The sequence below is a fragment of the Polypterus senegalus genome, chromosome 8 (genome assembly GCF_016835505.1).
Source record: "Polypterus senegalus isolate Bchr_013 chromosome 8, ASM1683550v1, whole genome shotgun sequence".
Taxonomy (NCBI): domain Eukaryota; kingdom Metazoa; phylum Chordata; class Cladistia; order Polypteriformes; family Polypteridae; genus Polypterus; species Polypterus senegalus.
In genome coordinates, this window is record NC_053161.1 from 67170675 (window position 1) to 67192870 (window position 22196).

The window sequence follows — 22196 nt, forward strand, 5'->3', positions numbered from 1 at the left end:
CCACTGACCTGGAATGCGTTTTTGTCTTTAACCTTGGCATGTCTTTAATAAATTCAGTATGGGGAGCAAATAGCAAACTTTTCTGATGGAAACAAGAGCAGTCTGGTGTGTTAAAAAGAAAAAAAAAAGAGGTGAGGTGAGCTGTGCCATGTGCAATTATTAAGGTGTAAGTGGGGCAGATGATTCATCATTTTGCTGCACTGTTTTGTGCCCTGCACCTCATGCTGCTCAAACAAGCCATGAAAAACATGTTCATAATATTTAATAAGCGGTGTGACTGCAGGACACATAGTAGCTGAGGTCTGATACTCCTGTTTGCTATCATCAAACCTGCTTAACCCAGAGCTGAACAATGCAGCCACCTAATCTGGACAGGATGCCAATCTATGACAAGACACACTCACAACAGGTACATAAACAGTTGCTCATTAACCTAACTCATACATCTCTGGGTTATCAGAGAAATATCGGAAACCCCATACATAGACCATGCAAACTCTAGACATACAGGTGCCGGTCATAAAATTAGAATATCATGACAAAGTTGATTTATTTCAGTAATTCCATTCAAAAAGTGAAACTTGTATATTAGATTCATTCATTACACACAGACTGTTGTATTTTAAATGTTTATTTCTTTTAATTTTGATGATTATAACTGACAACTAATGAAAGTCCCAAATTCAGTATCTTAGAAAATTAGAATATCAATTAAGACCAATGCAAAAAAAGGATTTTTAGAAATGTTGGCCAACTGAAAGGTATGAACATGAAAAGTATGAGCATGTACAGCACTCAATATTTAGTTGGGGCTCCTTTGCCCTGGATTACTGCAGCAATGCAGTGTGGCATGGAGTCGATCAGTCTGTGGCACTGCTCAGGTGTTATGAGAGCCCATGTTGTTCTGATAGTGGCCTTCAGCTCTTCTGAATTGTTGGGTCTGGCGTATTGCATCTTCCTCTAGGTCAGGTGAGTTTGCTGACCAATCAAGAACAGGGATACCATGGTCCTTAAACCAGGTACTGGTAGTTTTGGCACTTTGTGCAGGTGCCAGGTCCTGTTGGAAAATGAAATCTGCATCCCCATAAAGTTTGTCAGCAGCAGGAAGCATGAAGTGCTCTAAAACATGCCCAACATGTTTATTTTGCATATGTAACTGTTTGCTATAATTGCTTAGTGTTTTGAAAGTATATATTAGGAATATCTCTGCCACTGCATCAAACGTTTCACTCACCAATCAATGTTTTACAACATTCCACAATAACCAGTGCTTGTCAGAGAACATGGGCTGCTAAATACAGCTTATCATCACCTATTAAATTGTTTGAATTTTGCACAATGAAGATCTTTTCAATAGGAAGAACCTTTTAATACAGTAAACACTTTCACGCAGCTTAATCTGTTGCAGTGTGGCCTTAGTCCCCCATTGGTGATGTTCAGTATGCATATTCTCCCTGTGTTCATATGATCTGGTAATTGACAAATCTTAAATGGCCTGTTGTAAGTGTCAGTGTGCCTTGTAATGGACTGGGATCCTACCACAGAGTTGGTCCTTGTCGTGTTTCTAATTCTGCCACGATACGCTATGACCACATATGGGAAGGAGTGGTTTTGAGAAAATAAATGAATGGATAGATGGACCTCTTTTCAGCACTTTCCCAGCACATGCAGCAAAGCTAAGTTTGTGATGTAAACAGCTATTTCATTGTTGTGTCTGGATTAAAATGGTGGAAAAGGAAGGGGGGCTAGAAATGGAGAGAAAGAAATGGAAGGAAAAAAATAAAAGAGTTACTTGGATTGCTTTTCTTATTTAAGTGTTTCATTGCCTACAACAATTATAAATGGTACTAATGCATGGAGGGCAGCATGGTGGCGCTGTGGTAGCACTGCTGCCTTACAGTAAGGAGACGTGGGTTCGCTTCCCGGGTCCTCCCTGCATGGAGTTTGCATGTTCTCCCCGTGTCTGCGTGGGTTTCCTCCCAAAGACATGGAGGTTAGGTGCATTGGCGATTCTAAATTGTCCCTAGTGTGGGTGTGCCCTGCAGTGGGCTGGCGCCCTGCCTGGGGTTTGTTCCTGCCTTGCGCCCTGGGATTGGCCCTGGGACCCTGTGTTAGAATATAGTGGGTAGGACAATGACTGATTGAATAATGCATGGAAAATCATAGACGTTGAACATTTTATTAAAATTAGAGCATTCAAAAGCCAATGCTCAGAAACATGTGGAATCTATTTTAACATTCCTCTTTTAAAATGACAGTTATGGATCATTATAAAGCAGGCCATGTGGCTTATTAATCTGCACAAGGATGCAGGTTCAGTCCCCGCTCTTGACATGTCGCATGATCCTAAGCAAGCCACTTCAAAAATCACGGAAGCAGTGGCTTCTCTGTACTTATGACTTTCTTTGGAGCTGGGTTCACAATGGAAAGGTGCTATATAAAGCAAAGGCTGTGTTTAATGTGTTAATGATGACGCTGGTCAGCACAACATCCAGAGGAAAATTAAAATACTTTATAAACTATACTGATTTTGAGAGTGGAAAGCAAATATTGCTGTAAATTATTAATGTGGCTTTATCCATCTATAAGCACAGGCATGACAATAAAGTCATTCAGTACAATAAAATGGTAAATGGTTATAATTACTTCCTCGTGCATATCTTACTGTAGGGCATGTCCTTCCCAACTATTCAACAATTGTACTCTGATGATGTTGCTTAAGCATTGCGCCCACAAGTATAATGTGATAATGGGAAATGTATTATGTATCTTATTAACTGTTTTCATTTTACAACAAGCTTGCAGCTCCAAGTAAAATCATACAATTGTAAAAATACAACTTACACAGAAATATACAGTTTATACATTGTGAAATGGTATGCTAGTGGCCATCAGACTGACCACATGTTAGGGCCGTGAAACAAACTAATCCATGCGTGAAAATGCCTCATTATGAAGGGCATTCTGGTGAAGATATGACCACAACTTGCATGGTATGAAACAAATTACATGAAAATGTCCTTGAAAGCTAGAAGCATACCACAAAGGATAAGTTGCACCAGATGGACATGTTAAAATTGAACATTTCAAATTAAACTGGGCCAGGCTTCTTTTTTGTGTCACAGTGTTTACCATCATTTGTTAATGATAGCAAAAGATTGCTGTTCAAGACAGACCCATTACTAAAAAGCATAATCATTCCTTCATTCTAAAGCTTTTTAAAACACTACAGGTTCATAATATGGATGGAGTGCTTAAAAATATTGTGTTGCAATCCTTTCTTAGTGGAGTGGGATGGTTGAGAATATCTGGCTACCTCCTGCCCCGTATCTAAATGCTGCTGCTTCTTAAAGGAGGAGAAGAGAGTGGAGGATAATTTAAAAGAAATGCAAACTGAATGAAGAGGATCCGTCTGAGCTTGAACAACAACCCTAACGCTGATCATAGATCATCTTTCTTTTGCTACTACTTTTCAAAGAAATCAGTCATTAAGAAACTCATTTCTGATTCAATTCAGTCTTTACTGGAGCATCAGTTCCTTTGTCTTGATCCCCACTCCATGAGTCAGTACTGGATTAATCAGGTTCAACGAGGGACGTAACAAAAACATGGCCGACGGTAATGGACTTCAGCATACACGGCACAAAATAGACATAATCACATAGGACACTTCATACCAGTCAAGCACGCTTAGCTTTCTCAGGTTTTGTTTAAAAGTAAATTTACAAATGCAAACCTGACCCTGAAAGTGGTATCAAAAGAAACAGGTAGATTTTATTTTTGTACAAATATTTGCACTAATTTAGAAGCTCAAGTGTGAAGTTTTAGCTTTGCCCTTGTGTAAGGAGTGCAAGAGTGCAGTGCAGCTTTCTGACTCGACACCACAAAGCTTCAAGCCCATCTCAGTCCATTCACTAGCCATTTGACTCGAAGCAAGCCACTCAACCTGTGAGTGCTACAAATGGAGCAATAAGGCATGAGTTAAAGAATATTAGTGTATAAGTGGCATTTGTTAGGTGTACTGATAAGCAATCAAAACATTCTGCAGTTCTATATGGAAGGTATAATGTTGTATATAAGATTACTGCTACTGGAAACATTACTCTGTTTAATGATTCTCATATCACACTTATTCTTCATATGAGGGATCTCTATTACTCTGACTTGTCATAGACAAAAAGTTTTAAGACGTGTTCATGGTCAAGATTCCATAAATAATGTCTGTTTTGATTTTTATTCTTATTTTTTACCTATATGGTATTTTTTTTGTTTATTTATTTTTATTGTCACTACCATTTTGAGATTTTGTCAGACACAAGTGCTTAGGGGATACCTTCAGTGCTCTGATAAGGTAAGCAGTATTAAGCTACACCAGATGTGTGGTCACTAATACTTTCTCCTCTTGCCTCTGAAGTCATGGGGAACCCAAAGAGACCAACTGAGGTCACTTCTATGTACAGTATGTCCACCCCTTCTAGAATCCCACAGTATATAAACACTGGAAGAGAGTGTTCATAACTGAACCAGTTAGTGCTACTGAGCTCGCACTTTGACGCAGTTACAAGCCTGACACTTTGTGCAAACCAGGTGTTGTCAATGAATTTGCACTTGCTTTATTACGTTAACTGTCTTTTTGATATTCAGTTACACAGGGATCATTGTAGAAGTGGCCAGATTCTTCTTTTGTCTTGTTCCCCACGGTTTCAGTTTATAATATAATATAATGACCACCATAAAGTCACACACAATGCTGCATGAGCAGCATGTGCCTAGCAACACACAGAGTCATTGCACTTAGTCACACCAAAATGGAAATCCACATGAAAAATAAACAAATGACATAACCATTGCAGTGGTAAAAGATAAAGATAAAAATAAAACAAGCTATATATTATTTATCCAGTTCTGGCACACATCCTGTGAATTTAGCATATCTTCCTTGAGTGTTTTCTATGGACATTCTGTATTCTTTCCACATCCCAAACATGTGGAGGGTAGACTACCTGGCAACTCTAAAGTGTTCAGATATTCAGGTTTGATTCCTGCCTTATACCTAATAACTGTAGTGCCAAGATCAAAACTGGCTTGTCGAAGACCTCTAAAAGAATGAATAAAATATCAGGGGGAGAATAGTTTGAAGTTTTAGTCCTGCCATCTTGCATCCATTCATCCACCATGATGAAAACTAAGAAACCCACACTGATGGGTCAGCAACCCGTTATCAAACGCACACTGGCACACACCAACAAAAATACTTAGATGTGCCAGTCAACCTCATGATACTGTATTTAGACTATGGTAAAACTACAAGTATCATCTTGTATTTCTCAGCAAATTCATACCACGTCAAACCTAGTAATTAGTACATTCTTAACAGATCATATGTTCTTTTTTCCCTGCGGAGGTTTTAGTTAGTGAAAGGTTTCATATTCACAATTAGATTCAGTATCAGTAACAATCCAGTAGTGAATTCCACTTTTTTCCTTCACAACAGACAAACCTGAACTTCGTAAAGAATATATTTTTATTTATTGATTGGTGCTAAATGCCATTTTGGTCATTACACAATACTAAAAGCAAAATGAATTGAAGTATACTTTCCACAACTGCAAAGACTAACAGTGGTTTGTGTGGCATTGTCCCAGACACAAAGATGGTTCATCACATCACTGCTTAAGATCAACTGTAATTTTACTCAGAAGTTACACCTTGAGGTCAAGGTGGCCACATAAAAAACACAAAATAAATGTCTACAAATACAAACAGGCTGATATTTTTACTGGTTCATCTGCTCATTCCAGTGTTTCAGGTCCCTTACACTAAGCAAGCACGGATGACTCTTTGTTTTTTGTCTTTTTTTCCACACCTTCTGCTTCTCTTTGACGTTTCAACACCTTGCATTTCCTTATGCTCTTGGCTCCAGCTGTAACTTTAAATATCTTAATTACTGAAGTATTCCAGTATAACCAGGCATCCAGAGTGTGTTCCATCAGCACTATCTACGGAAGAGTAAGATAAAGGATTCACAGGAGGAATGTTGGGGGAAACTAGGGGAGATGGGAATTTGTCTAACTTCTTCAGAACTCTTGACATTACTAACCTCAGACTGACTCTGCCCTTCACCCACACCCACAGGAACTCCAATATAAAAAAGGCATAACACTGTACTCTAATGTCTCTTGTGTGATTCACTAACTGATTTTATCCTTATGTTTCAGTTTTAAAGATTTTCAAGATTTTTTGGCCTTTTTATTTGTCTCTTGAATTTTGCCACATGTTCCTTTTCCTGCTCATAGCTCTTCTTGAGTTGTACTCTATCCATTGTTGAATAACCCTCTTTCCTTTTTACCTCTCGTGAACTGGGAGTCCCAAAAGCACATACCTCCCATAAATACTTCCAAAATTGCCCACTAGGGGAATTACTGTCAAAACCCCAAATAGAAACAAAAAGGGCCTTGAAAAATCTTAAATAAAATGGAAGACTTATTTTTAACAAAAATTTCTTAAGCACGAAAAGGAGTTCCTCGAGAAGGCAAGGCAATCTAAAGCAAACACAGCCTCAGTACATAATCCTAAGGTGAATTCAAGAAACAAACTAAAGGACAAAATACAGTGGGATGCAAAGGTTTGGGCAACCTTGTTAATAGTCATTATTTTCCTGTATAAATCGTTGGTTGTTACGATAAAAAATGTCAGTTAAATATATCATATAGGAGACACACACAGTGATATTTGAGAAGTGAAATGAAGTTTATTGGATTTACAGAAAGTGTGCAATAATTGTTCAAACAAAATCAGGCAGGTGCATAAAGTTGGGCACCGTTGTCATTTTATTGATTCCAAAACTTTTAGAACTAATTATTGGAACGGATGGCTCGGAAGCTATCAAACCTGAATGAACTAGAGATGTTTTGTAAAGAGGAATGGTCCAAAATACCTTCAACCACAATCCAGACTCTCATTGGAACCGACAGGAAGCGTTTAGAGGCTGTAATTTCTGCAAAAGGCGGATCTACTAAATATTGATTTCATTTCTTTTTTGTGGTGCCCAAATTTATGCACCTGCCTGATTTTGTTTGGACAATTACTGCACACTTTCTGTAAATCCAATAAACTTCATTTCACTTCTCAAATATCACTGTGTGTCTCCTATATGATATATTTAACTGACATTTTTTATCGTTACAACCAACGATTTATACAGGAAAATAATGACTATTAAAAAGGTTGTCCAAACTTTTGCATCCCACTGTATTTCCATAAATTACAATAAGCAAAGGCACAGCAAACAAGTACTGAAGTCACCAAGAACTCCGTAGCACATTTGAAATGATCTGCCAAGAATTATTGGAGGCTCTCCAGCTTTACAGGGAGGAGGGCAGTTCCTGGCAGCAATTGGCCAATGGCCCCATCTCTTGGGGGAACAACCCTCAAAACATATGGGACATAAACAAGGCATTTCATAATTAAAGACAAAAGCAAAGAATAATGCACATAATAAACAAAAGAAACATTAACATAGATAAATGGCACAAAAATTGACAAAAAAAAGGCAAGAAACACGACTTTTGAACCCCAGCCAGGGGAAAACCCTGACTGAAACATTACATTGACCACTGATCTTCTTGCTCCTGACCTGCTTTTGCTATGGCTCTCATTTCTTCCTATAACTTAATCACAAGTACTACGCTATTTCATACAGTGTAAGTTTATTCTGTGATTAAAAGTCTGGACGTCCATCAAAATAAAGCCATTTTGGTGTATCATGGTGAATGCTTGACCACACTTGCCTGTTCAATAGAGTGCGGCAGCATCATGGCACAGTGCTAAGGCCCAAGTGTGGTACTAAATATGGATTCAGCCCACATGCATACTGAGACAGGTTTCTGTCATTAATCACAGCTTCAGAAAGCTTTGAGCTTCTCCTTAGTATGTAACACATCGCCTGCGCAAAAGAAAAAATTGTCAGCTTTCAGCACTCATAAATCTTGCTAGTGACTTTGTCCTTTACTGTGCTCATTCGTAAAATCCCCCTTTACAATTACATTTGCAGGGACTCCTCAGTTATTTCCATTCTATACAGAATCTATTTTATGAAAATTTTCAGTAGTCTACTGCGGTGTGATTCTTTATTTCTCACTTTTAAGTTTATGGTCATCTGTCTTTTCGTCTTTCGGGTTCATCATCTTATTTTGAACTTTCATATCTATTCAGTTGAAAAATATGTCAACATATCAGTTTTGGAAACTTGTAAAAGTAAATATCAAGTCAATGAAAAAAGAGTTGAAGGGAGCAGTAGAGGGTAAATGAAAGATATTCAAGTCAAAGTAGAAGTGGCATGAGCTTCAGGTCCAGGTCCAACGTGGTGGTGAAGACACGGTCTTGAGGGAGACCTCTGGCTCAAAACAGCATCATCAAGATCGACTTAGTAAACAAAGGTTTTTGTTTTGGGATACAGAGGAAAGTGAGATCTGTTTTTAAAGAATGGACTAAATGTTTTGATGTTTAGTTTATTTTTTCCTAGCACACAGTGGAACTTAGCAGCTAATGTACTGGATTGCAAAGCAGATGGTTGTCCAGTCTCCACCCTGACCTAGTGTGCCAAAACTGGGCAAGGCACTTGGATTTCCTGTGCTTCATTTGTGACTCTGTATTCTGTGTATAAAGTTGTTTTGAACAATGTTTGGCAAACCTTCAATTTACTTCCAGACGTGAACAAATTTATCAACTTTTTATTTTACATTTACCTACCATTTTTATAAGCAGCTTGGTGTTGCCTGAAAGGCATAGCTGCTCTACTGCCAGACACAGTAAAGGAAAAAAAAGATGAGGTGCAAGCAACACAACTTTGAAACTCTTATTGTAAAGGTCACCTCAAACACAGCTCACGCCTTCATGTAAATGGTATGTGGGTTTATAAAAATTGTTCATTAAAAAAATGCATCTTGCCAACTACAGTCCTATAGCCAAAATCTGGTAAATGTGAGGAGCTCATCCTGGTTACATCAATAGTTTTGTGGCAAACACAGGCACAGGCTAAATGAGTCTTTAAAATAATAATAATTCTTCACATTTATATAGCACCTTTTTCACTACACAAAGTGCTTTCATAGTGAGTGGGCAGCCACTTCAACCACCACTAATGTGTAGCATCCACCTGGATGATGTGACTGCAGCCATTTTCCCACCAGTATGCTCAAAACACATTAGCTATTAGGCAGTAAAGTGGTGAGAGAGAAAACCAACTAGGGAGAGGGGATGATTAGGGGGCCAGAATTACTAGGCACTGATGGGCAGTTCAGCCAGGACATCGAGATACATCCTGCTTCTTATGAAGGATGCCCAGGGATCTATCATGACCACATCTCAATCAAAGGATGGCACCATTTTTACAGCACAGTGTCCCCACCTATTCTTCTGACAGTCTCCACCAAGGTACGGCTGATTCTTTTGGAAATTAAGGTCATCATACATATTGTATTATATTATAATGGGTTTGTAATGTTTCTCCTTTTAGTCCCAATCTCTGACTGGACTGTAGGCTAGCTCCACTCTAACTGAAAGGAATAGTTGAACTGACCACTTAACTTTGATACTGCAAAACTCACCAACACCTGCTGTTCAGATGAAACAGGTGACATCCAGCGACAGGAACACCAAAAAAGAAAGCGGCATGCCAGTGACAGGATTAAAATAACTGATACAGTGATCCCATAATATAATAAATACCTACAATTTATAAATAGATATGAACAGTTTGTGTATCTTATAGTGATCAACTGACACTGAGCAAAATATAATCGTGCAACTAATATAGCAAACTTCTGATTAACGTATATTACAATCATACTTTACACAGAAACAATTTTCAGTGAATACTGTCTTATGACCTGGGATGTTTAGAGTACAATTGTCACATATTTCTATAACTGGACAGTTAAGAGTTCTGGCCAGCCACATACAATGGTCTGGGTGTTAAGCCAGTGAGTTGCACTGCCTCTGAAATCACAGCAAATCATCAAACGGCAAGCTTTTTATAGGGCAGAATTGTACCTTTTTAGAAGGCTGCCGGACTGTAATTACAGTTGACTGCTGACTAAAGTCAGCTGTCGCTCCCTTTAACCCTCACAGTCAGTGTCTTCAGTATGTCGGCATGTGGAATAAAGCAGCACAAAGGCTCCAAAAACAGGGACACCTAGCAGTTACTTACTTCAGGTTATTTTTAAAACACTTCAGAATATGCTTTTATCTTTGGAAAAATCAACATTTAAGAAGTATGCTAAGAATACAAAATAAAAATACAGAATCATCTATGGCAGATTAGGCTTACTTTACAAAGCAGTTTTGAATGTATTTAATTTCTTTCTTTGTTTAATTTCCTACAGCGTATACCATCCTGAGGGGCTCGACAAGAAGACGGATTTCGTACAGTTATTCTGATATATTTTAATCTTTGGATAACAAGAAAATTAATTGACTTGCTCTGAGTCACAATATAGTTTAGAGGTGTGCAATAGACTGGTCTACAATCCAACACCTCAGCCACTAGGCCATGCTGCTTACGCAATGTGCTTCTTAAAGTGAAAATCTTTACAAAATATGGTCAAGCAGGACAAAAGCCATTTCTAGGAAGATCTGAGCCACATTAGTAGTATAACAGAGTTTATGCTTTTACTTTTTTCTCAGATCGTTTAATAATAATTTATACTTCATAATCTCTGCCTATGAGGAAAGACAGAAGTGCTAAACATTAATTTATAGTATATACATTAGGTAGTTTAAACTTAAATGGTAGCTCATATAAGATTAATATGGGTACAACAGGTTTCATGAAATTAGATGTGCGTTTAAATTGTATATTACTGGTAATAACGAAAGCTTGCATGCTGAAACCTGTTTTATGTTTCTTGTGAAATGGATAACAGTTATCATAATAGTACATACTAAAAAGAGAAATCTGCGGAATAGTAATGACTTTTGAACAGGAGTGATAATCCTATGCATCCAGACAATAAAATATAAAATAAACAGCTGTCTTAATACGCAACAAACAGAAGACTGAACAGTATCAATATCTTACATTTTTCGGAACAATGTGGGAGAATACTTTTTTCCTGATAAGATATACGTTTATAGAAATAAAGAATGTTTCATTGTTAATAATAATAATTCTTTGCATTTATATAGCGCTTTTCTCACTATTGTTGATAACATTTAAGTAGTATTAATACTTCTGAATATATTTTTATATATGAAATATAAATAAGATCAAGATGAAAAACAAAAGGAGACAGGTGAGATTTGAACCTCATCAAACAATGACTTGCACTTGCTATCATCTGCGTTATTCTGCAGCCTCTTGTAGACTGACACAAAAACTCACCTTTCCGACCACTAAATGCGGTTTCTCAGATTCTTTCAGAAATAAATTCCTTTTCCAGTGAGGCCGGATTGTTCTTGGCCTTCTTCAAATAATGAAAAACATTTCAATGAGGCTTTCTAGAAATAGCTAAGAATTTCATGTCAGTCTGTCAGCAAATCAGTTAGGGCCATGAATTTTTAACTTTTGTTGATCACTTAAACCTGGCGGGGTGGGGCCTCTGTGTTTTATTATTGCAGTGACTTGATGTGCAACACAAGAAGCTGCTGCAGTCTCATTCTTTGCTAAGCCATTGACTGGCATTCCCTTCTTCACAACAGCTGTCCTCTGAGGATTAAGGTTTTTGTTTCATTATGTTATATCCTTTTAAATCTTCATTTTTAGTACATATAATCTTGAGGCTTTGTTTTGGGATTTTTTTTTGTTTGTCTTTTGAAAATGTGTTTGTCTTATTATTATTATTAGATAGATAGATAGATAGATAGATAGATAGATAGATAGATAGATAGATAGATAGATAGATAGATAGATAGATACTTTATTAATCACAAGGGGAAATTCACATAATCCAGCAGCAGTATACTGATACAAAAAACAATATTAAATTAAATAGTAATAAAAATGCATGTAAAAACAGACAATAACTTTGAATAATGTTAGCGTTTACCCTAGGGTGGAATTGAAGAGTCGCACAGTGTGGGGGAGGAACGATCTCCTCAGTCTGTCAGTGGAGCAGGACGGTGACAGCAGTCTGTCGCTGAAGCTGCTCCTCTGTCTGGAGATGACACTGTGCAGTGGATGGAGTGGATTCTCCATGATTGACAGGAGCCTGCTCAGCGCCCGTCGCTCTGCCACAGATGTTAAACTGTCCAGCTTCATTCTTACAATAGAGCCTGCCTTTCTCACCAGTTTGTCCAGGTGAGAGGCGTCCTTCATCTTTATGCTGCCTCCCCAGCACACCACCGCGTAGAAGAGGGCGCTCGCCACAACCGTCTGGTAGAACATCTGCAACATCTTATTGCAGATGTTGAAAGACGCCAGCCTTCTAAGAAAGTATAGTCGGCTCTGACCTTTCTTACACAGAGCATCAGTATTGGCAGTCCAGTCCAATTTATCATCCAGCTGCACTCCCAGGTATTTATAGGTCTGCACCCTCTGCGCACAGTCGCCTCTGATGATCACGGGGTCCATGAGGGGCCTGGTCCTCCTATTCCTTTGCTTTGGAGTTGTTATCTACTCTCTATATATAAAATCCTAAGCCTAAAATTGCAACGATTTTGTGCAATGATTTTATGTGACGTTTTTATGTCACTTTTTTTTGTCACGCATTAAATCAGGCTTATTTTAAAACTTACATATATATGTTTGGTATCATTCTTTAATGTGATGTTGCTAGATTTTCAGATTCTTATTTCGTTTTTAAATTATAAGCTAAAATATTAAGAACTCACATCCTGCGAGACGAGACTTTATGCCAGCAGATTGAACCACGCCTGGGGCCGGAAATAAAAGACAAAGAGCAGATGACAAAGACAGCTGCTGTACAGGTTTTTAAACATTCAAAGAACCGTGCGAGATGCAGTTCACATGGCAGGGCAGCAACAGCATCCCAGACACCAGCTGATCGAGCAAAAAGGAGGTTGAAAAAAAAACTGTATTTGCTTCAATAACAATAATAATAATAATAATAATAATAATAAGACACCCATTTTCTGTTTCAGGTCCTGATTATAAAATTTCCTTTACTATTTTTTAGCATATTAGTAAAGTGCTAATTCTTGTTACTGTATCTCCCTTGGTTCATTACTGAATTGGTTTCTTAGCTGTTCTTTTTATTCTGTATTCCTTTTTATTAACAAATTATTTATTTAAAGTATTAATAAGCTAAACTCTTTTGGTAGTTTGTTCAGATTTTTTTTTTATTTCACACAGGTTATTAGAGCTAAGAATGGCATTTTGTCTCTTAAGAGTGTGAAGGTCTGTTAGTATCTTCACAGCCATAACAGTGCACACATTATTTACAAGGTATTTAAGATATATACTCTACTTTTCCTTTTTCTTCCTTCTTTCTTTACTATAGTCTGTTTTTTTTTTACATCTGCTTACGATACATATGACCAAACTGTTTCCTGCAATGGGACAACAAAGTTTTCCTTGACCCTAGAACCTTTAATATTGCTTAAGTCATCCATAATATTAACATTAATAAAAATTCAAAGATTATTTTGTTGTTTTTTTAGCTTATAGTACAGATTTTAGACTATTTCATAAACCTTTATTTCATATACATTGTGTGGGCTCACTTTTTCTAATACAGGAGCCAAAGCCCAATGAGTGTATAAGTGCAGTGCCACATGCAAGACAGGAACGAGCCCTGAATGAGTCCATCACACAGTACACAGACATGGTCAGTATAGAGTCACCAAGGAATTTTAGCTGCAGAGTAAATGTAGCCTAACACACAATGCTGGCATGTGGCAGGAAACTGTATGCCCCCAAGGAAACCTGCATGAACACAAAGAGAACACACCTACTCTACTTAGACACTGACCAGGTCAGCAAACCAACATATGGTCCCTGTAACTCTGCAAATCACATCATCAGTCTACTGATTTTTGTTTACGTAATGAAAATTATCTGTGATGGATCAGTTGCCACCCAGAATGGGTTGTGCCATTCACTCAAAGCTGACAATTGGGATGAGCTCCAGTACCCTGTGACCCTAAATTGGTGTAAAGTGGTTTGAGAATGTTACTTTATGTTACCTTTGATCATAAATTGCTATTTTATTGTATTTTACTGCCTAGTCATTTTTTTTATTAAATACTTCTGGTTTCCTCTCCACTCTTCAGAATGCTAAAAATGAATGGATGTTTTATTGATTCCCCAATTGCTCAGAATTGCTAGGACAGGCTCAGGATTCCCTCAAATCTAAGCTGGACTGAGCAGATTCAAAACTGGTTGGAGAGATGGATGGATTATCATCCTGTTCATCTCTGGCTCCTTCCTTGAACAAGGGATAAGCCATTATTTAATATATTTTTGACAATAATAATTTAGTCCTGCAGTGGGCTGGCGCCCTGCCCGGGGTTTGTTTCCTGCCTTGCTCCCTGTGTTGGCTGGGACTGGCTCCAGCACACCCCCCGTGACTCTGTAGTTAGAATATAGTGGGTTGGATAATGGATGGAGGGATAATTTAGTCAGAAGTTGTGATTTTTATTGATTTCATCTGGAATGATTCTGTGGAACCATACGAAAGGCAAGAATTATTAGTGTAAATCAGCAAAAACAAAATACTACTTAGTCTCCTGATTATTAATTTTCTTTTTCTTTTCAAAATAGAGCAAATACAGACCCACCTTGTGATGATGTTTTTGGAAACATAGTCAGTCTGTTTCCTATTGCTATTTGTGACAGTGATCATAGTGGATGCCCTACAGCTCTTGGACATTAGGTTTGAATCCCATCCCATATTGTAAAACTAAATGAACTGTGGACACCAAGCTAACATTCTGTATGACTGAGTATAAATTTGGGTATGAGTTGGCTCTCTTTAATTAAGCAACTCACATGACTGAAATGAGCAGGGATGTAGCTTCAGCACTTGCAAATCAGTTCTCAGATGAGAAAGGGTTAGCACAATGCTTTAGGTTATCCACACAGGACACTTCAGGGGATCCCATCCATTAGGTGTTAAGACAAGGGAATGGTTTTATAGTGGGGTAACTCTGCTCATATTTACATCTATGGAAGTCAGTATATCAGTATGAGGGCATTCCATTTACTTCCTTCACTTAAAATGATGAGCCCAACAGTAATATTAGCAGCTCCGACTGGTTTTGTTGTAAATTTCTAATGTGAATTAAAGCTTATATTCAGTTTTAGAAATGTTTTATTAGAACTCATCATTTGTGTGGTAAGATATTGTAACCTACTTCCATATTTCATTGTGTAAGGATCAGCTCAGTTCAGGACAGCAAGGAGCTATGTGTTACAAAAAGGGACCCAGCTATATATTATAGACAGGCCTTCTAGAGAGATTCATGGATACTAGGTACTTCTGGGTGTCCCTTCCCCAAACAGGAATTAGCCCCTGATCCAGAAGTATGTCCAATGGGAATGGAAGACATCTCATATATGTTGACTAGGTGGGGCTAGCCTGAGAGCCTTTGACTTGAGAAGGGCATGGGTTTAAGTGGCATAAGGAAGTGCAGCCACAGGTATTGAGTGGGAGAGGCTGAGTAGTGGCATTAAGTAAATTTCATTTTATTTTGTTTAAAAACTGCCTGTTAGACAGGATTAAAAACTTTGTAATAGCTAGGCTCAATAGGGTGACCAAGTTTTTTTTTTATTTTTCTTGCTTAATTTACTTTTATTTGTTATCCAGTTCCCTTGTTATTAGCTTTTATCAAACACAGTATTTTCAGGACCAGGGAGACCAGATGACTCACTCTAGTGAACACATAAAAACCTTGGGAGTCGCCAGCTAAACAATGAAAGATACCATTGGACTGGACAGCTAGGCAGATGGCACTTAAGTCAGTGGGCTGTAATTGCAATTTGTAGGCAGCATCATTATTTGGGCTGCTCAGCTCAGCCTGTTATTAAAGCAAAGGAGAGCAGAAACAAGAGTTTTGCTAGGATAACCTGGTGAAGAAAAACCGCGGGTGACTTTCGTAATCTACTTTAACTCAGTCACACAATTACTGCAGTCATGCATCAGATCTGGGCAGATGTTTAGCAAAATTCACTTGCCACATTTGCTTTTACTTCGAGTTAGTATTTGGTTATATGTTGTAGTTTAATGTTTATAATGTTCATAAGTGCAAAGAACCTGGGAAGAAGCCAGAAGTTCAACCCTAGGTAAGGGTTCTCATCTTCAGTTAAATGGAAATTGCAGTCACATCACGTTGCTGAAAGCACATTGTTTTTTTGCTATGAATTTATTAAATTAACTTAATTACCTTTATTAACAGACTACAGTGCATCCAGAAAGTATTCACAGTGCATCACTTTTTCCACATTTTGTTATGTTACAACTTTATTCCAAAATGGATTAAATTCATTTCTCTCCTCAGAATACTACACACAACACCCCATAATGACAACGTGAAAAATGTTTACTTGAGGTTTTTGCAAATTTATTAAAAATAAAAAAAACTGAGAAATCACATGTACATAAGTATTCACAGCCTTTGCTCAGTACTTTGTCGATGCACCTTTGGCAGCAATTACAGCCTCAAGTCTTTTTGAATATGATGCCACAAGCTTGGCACACCAATCCTTGGCCAGTTTCGCCCATTCCTCTTTGCAGCACCTCTCAAGCTCCATCAGGTTGGATGGGAAGCGTTGGTGCACAGCCATTTTAAGATCTCTCCAGAGATGTTCAATCGGATTCAAGTCTGGGCTCTGGCTGGTCCACTCAAGGACATTCACAGAGTTGTCCTGAAGCCACTCCTTTGATATCTTGGCTGTGTGCTTAGGGTCGTTGTCCTGATGAAAGATGAACCGTCACCCCAGTCTGAGGTCAAGAGCGCTCTGGAGCAGGTTTTCATCCAGGATGTCTCTGTACATTGCTGCAGTCATCTTTACCTTTATCCTGACTAGTCTCCCAGTTCCTGCCGCTGAATAACATCCCCACAGCATGATGCTGCCACCACCATGTTTCACTGTAGAGATGGTATTGGCCTGGTGATGAGCGGTGCCTGGTTTCCTCCAAATGTGACGCCTGGCATTCACACCACAGAGTTCAATCTTTGTCTTATCAGACCAGATCATTTTGTTTCTCACGTTCTGAGAGTCCTTCAGGTGCCTTTTGGCAAACTCCAGGCGGGCTGCCATGTGCCTTTTACTAAGGAGTGGCTTCCGTCTGGTGACTCTACCATACAGGCCTGATTGGTGGATTGCTGCAGAGATGGTTGTCCTTCTGGAAGGTTCTCCTCTCTCCACAGAGGACCTCTGGAGCTCTGACAGAGTGACCATCGAGTTCTTGGTCACCTCCCTGACTAAGGCTCTTCTCCCCCGATTGCTCAGTTTAGATGGCCGGCGAGCTCTAGGAAGAGTCCTGGTGGTTTCCAACTTCTTCCACTTACAGATGATGGAGGCCACTGTGCTCATTGGGACCTTCAAAGCAGCAGAAATTTTTCTGGAACCTTCCCCAGATTTGTGCCTCGAGACAATCCTGTCTCGGAGGTCTACAGACAATTCCTTTGACTTCATGCTTGGTTTGTGCTCTGACATGAACTGTCAACTGTGGGACCTTATATAGACAGGTGTGTGCCTTTTAAAATCATGTCCAATCAACTGAATTTACCACAGGTGGACTCCAATTAAGCTGCAGAAACATCTCAAGGATGATCAGGGGAAACAGGATGCACCTGAGCTCAATTTTGAGCTTCATGGCAAAGGCTGTGGATACTTATGTATATATGCTTTCTCAATTTTTTTATTTTTAAAAAATTTGCAAAAACCTCAAGTTAACTTTTTTCACGTTGCCATTATGGGGTGTTGTGTGTAGAATTCTGAGGAAAAAAATGAATTTAATCCATTCTGGAATAAGGCTGTAACATAACAAAATGTGGAAAAAGTGATGCGCTGTGAATACTTTCCGGATGCACTGTAACTTTACATTTTTCTTTAATTAAAGTGCTGCTTAACTTGAACCAAATAGCAACAAACTTATGAAAATCATTTATAACGCAGTTGCCTGTTCAAAGATTATTTATCTTGTTATTGGTTAAATATTTTAAACTGTCCCGGTGAAGCCAATCTTTATTTAAGTTGTTATAATTATTCAGTTGATGATTTGCTAAAATCTAAAAACAAATATTTCAAGTCAACAAAAATAACACAACAGATTGCAACAAGGTTTTTGAGTTATGTCAATTCTGTTTAAATTAAGTAGATCCACCACACTCCAATGAGTAAGTTAATTAAATTTTCCTTTACATTTAAAACTTTTTTAATTACTATGAGTTTAATAATTACCAGTATAAACACAAGTTTTTAAATTGGCTACACAAAAAGATTCCAAAGTAAAAATATTTTGACCATCAACTATCCCTCTCAGAACATAAACCCTGATCTTTTCATTGTGAGGGAGCAGTGCTACCGCTGTGCTAATGGGTTATGTAATTATAAGTAGAAACAGAAGTTTTAAAATTGATAACATTTTATACATTTACTGTATGCTGTTCCATAATGGTTTTATCTAAATATATTTAGAAACTAAAAAATTTATATGCAAACCTCACTTTCTCTCCACTAAACCAAAAAAGCGACTCCACTCCGTTTTTTTTTTTTGCAATAAAAGAAGAGCTAATACCTGTCCTTTAATTTTTTTCCAACAATGCCTTTGGCTTTATTCTTTGACATCTGCTGTATTCTTTCAATGGCTTTTACTTCTGACTCCTTGTTCACAAGGGTGGTATGCAGGTCACTGCCGGCTGGATGCTCACTTGTGCCTGTGCGGATTTGCCTCCAGGTGCTCCGGTTTTTCTCCAACGTCCCAAAGACGCGCATGGTAAGATGATTGGATGCCCTAACTGCACCTTCTCTGCAGACAGCTCGCAGATTATAAAGACAGTAAACCATTCTAAAGAAGTACACAAGAGCGTCCCTTCTAGCGATAGGGTAAAGAGACATCCCGTCCCAGTCCTGGCTCACTCACTCTACGAGAAGTTCGCCAAACTGCTTATCGAAAAGTTGCCTTTCCAGACACTAAGGCGATTTTTGTCACAATATTCATAAGATCGATCTCCGCTTCCAGACTTTCGATCGCCATTCTGTAAGAAACCTACTTAGAGGGTCTGTTCAAAAACTTATGTGCTGTCCACGCCATGAGTGACAATAATGCCTAAGGACACACAGCTCGCTGTTTTCGCGGGACAAGCTGCCTGATTTGCTAAGATTCTTCGGCGATGCTGATGGTTTTGATAATGGATGGATGAATTCTAAGGATCGACTGTTTGAATTAATTACTGAGGTATTGAGTGTTTAACAATATGTAAACAAACCTCGTCGAACGAATATCCGATGTTTCAATACAACATATATCAATGTATAAACTTAAAAAGACACGAAACGGTGAATATGTACAGTTTCAGACTTGCACTTGATGAAATGCATCACACGTGCGTTACAGAAAATACCCACTTTGGAAATCTCCCTGGAATTTTGCAGCTCAAAAGGCGATGCCACTCGTTACAGATGTGCATATATATAAGTATACATGTATTTGTGCAAGCATGAGATCACTGAAAAAGACGCAGCCTACTTCAGGGTACAGTTTACTGGCATAGGCAGGCACGGTAACCGTTTAATACTCACTCTGCTCAGGCTCTGCAAAACTTCCCTCCAGGTCTTCTTGGCGTAATCCTCCCGAGTGTCACTTTGCTTTGAGTCGTTCCGGACGCTTTCCGGGTCGGTGCTTGTTTTAAAAAACCGAGTACGTGCCGTCATCAGAGTCTGGTAGAACAGGCAGAGCAGTAGTGCCACAAGCAACAGCGGACGGCGGCGACACAACTGGACGCGTCTGCAGCGCATCGCCACCCTGTGCCCAAATCCCACATTAAGGTTGTTCATTTAAAAGAGACATTGGTTCGCGTTAACGATCCTCCTGGGCATTGCTACTACTTATACGAAAAAGTAAGTAACATTATAAGTTAGCAGATCACTCAGTTTCATGACGTTTGCTCTTAGTCTTCAGAGAACCACCATAAAGTATGGAGCGCAAGTTTATCCGTAACGGTCACAATGATTCATCGCAAGCACCCATGCGTTCTTCAGCTCCAAGATCTTTTGATGTAATCCTGGCGTTCAAATGTAACACAAAAATGGTTATCTTGGAAAAAAAAAAAACTGCAGAGGGATTCTAATGGACTGCTAATTAAAACCTCCCCGCAACCCCCCTACTCTACCTCATGACTCCAGCTAGATACAAGGCTTCTCTGTGCAGATTTGACAGTTACACGCACATTTTCTCCGTAGTCAAAGTTCCAAACAAAACGTTTTTCATATTTTTTAAACCGGCGAAATATTTGAATCGTTTTTTCAGGTGTACAAAATATATATATATATATATATATATATATATATATATATATGTATTCTGTGAAATTAAAAGTCCAGCAAAACGCGCGAGATGTCCGAACTCCCTTGACAGATGATTCGCTTTGACAGACGAGTGAATATTTTCTCCTCCCTTTACTCTCCACCTGGTTTGTGTTAATCGCACAAATGTAAACAGTAACTTCCTTTCGGCGCAGTGGAGATGGAGAAAATAAAAGACTCTTGTGCTCGGAAGGAAAAAAAAAAAGAAAGAAATTACAAACCGCTAACTGCGCCTGTTTTGCCAGAATGGTTGCGCACTCCAAACACTAAACAAAGTTCGCTGAGGCTTTCGTTTCGTCACAAAGGAAGTTCCAGGCTCTACAAATGTCAGTCCCGATGTCAACTAGCTGCTTAAAAAAAGAATTCTATTCTTGGTATCGAGTCTCATTATGATTTTTAAGCCGCGCAAGACACTGAACTATCCGTATGATGTTTGCTTTGGCAATAAAGATACAAAGAATACTTTAAAAAGTTGTGTGCTTAGATACTGAGGTGCTTTTAGTGCGTTATAATTAATGCTGAATAAGGATCTGGATTTCAGTTGCAAACTAGTCAAATTTGATTTAATATTTTTCCTTCAGAATATTCACTAGGACACATAGGTTTACATAGAACTATTATTATAAAATAGTGAAAGCATTGCGTGGGTTGCTGTAGCTATCAAGTTTTATTTTATTGTATAGTTATGCATCTTTACGGTAAAGGAATCTGTAAGAAGCGTTTGGGAGGAAGCAATGTTTTTATGACGTTTATTAGCAACACATGTCTATTATTGATGACAACTGTGTGTACTCTCAAAGCATATACTGTATGAAGCTTTATTTTACAAAAAAAACAGGAAACAATTGAGCTCATGTTTATTCCTACGCACAGCTCATTTCTGGTTGTATCTGTATCCTCAGTAGTTGACGGCATCTTATTTTTATTCATTTTGATAAGTGCCCTGACAAGAATGCCATCTAAGTGGAATTTGATAAAAGAATCTCTGCCAACAAGGTATTAATCAAATATTGCCTTTCCAAATGGCAGTCTCACTGCTCTGAACAGTCCCTGTGAATGCTGGCAGGGTTCTAATGTCTGATTTGAAATTGTGTTTGTTGATATAAGGCGAGTAGACTGAGAGGAAACACAAGGGTGAGAGAGGGCAGAGCTGTATCAAACTACCAGTACAGTACTCAGCAGACTGAATGGACTGGTTACTTTTTCCAAGAGCTGCAGCTACACATCATTGTAAATGCATCAGAGGGTCCTCAACTCTCACAATCACAACATTCTCCAAGCTAGAAAAAATGCATCTTGCAACTTTCAACAATTAGTAACAATTACATAGCAGATTGACATCTACAACAAACCCAACTTAATTAATCTTTTCTACACAATCTGCCAAAATGGAATGGATTTAACAACAAATGGAATCTCCATTTTCAACATGGATTTTGAGGATATAGTTCCATAATATAAGTTCAGCTAAAGACATCGAACAGTTGTGATGAGAACAGGCTATTCAGTCCAACAAGGCTTGTTCGTTATATTTGTTTAGCTTGTCTAAAATAAAATCAAGTTGAGGTCTAAAGGTCCCTAAAGTCCTATTCGCCATCACATTACTTGGGAATTTTTTTCCATATGGTTCTTTACAAGAAGAAATACTTTTAAACATTTAATTAAAATCTGCTTGTAACAAGTGTCCAGTGATGTTCCTGTGTTC

The 22196-nt window shown here is 38.4% G+C and overlaps 1 protein-coding gene across 2 annotated transcripts in view; it reads right to left on the reverse strand.

Annotated features, from left to right (window-relative positions):
• cped1 (cadherin-like and PC-esterase domain containing 1) overlaps positions 1–20814 on the reverse strand; it is a 333365-nt gene extending 312551 nt beyond the window's left edge. For both annotated transcript variants that reach the window (XM_039761207.1, XM_039761206.1), the window contains exon 1: positions 19709–20814. In XM_039761207.1, the coding sequence (XP_039617141.1) occupies positions 19709–19963 (255 nt within the window). In that variant the 5' untranslated portion in view covers positions 19964–20814. The remainder of the gene's footprint in view (positions 1–19708) is intronic.
• Between the last annotated feature and the right edge of the window lie 1382 nt (positions 20815–22196).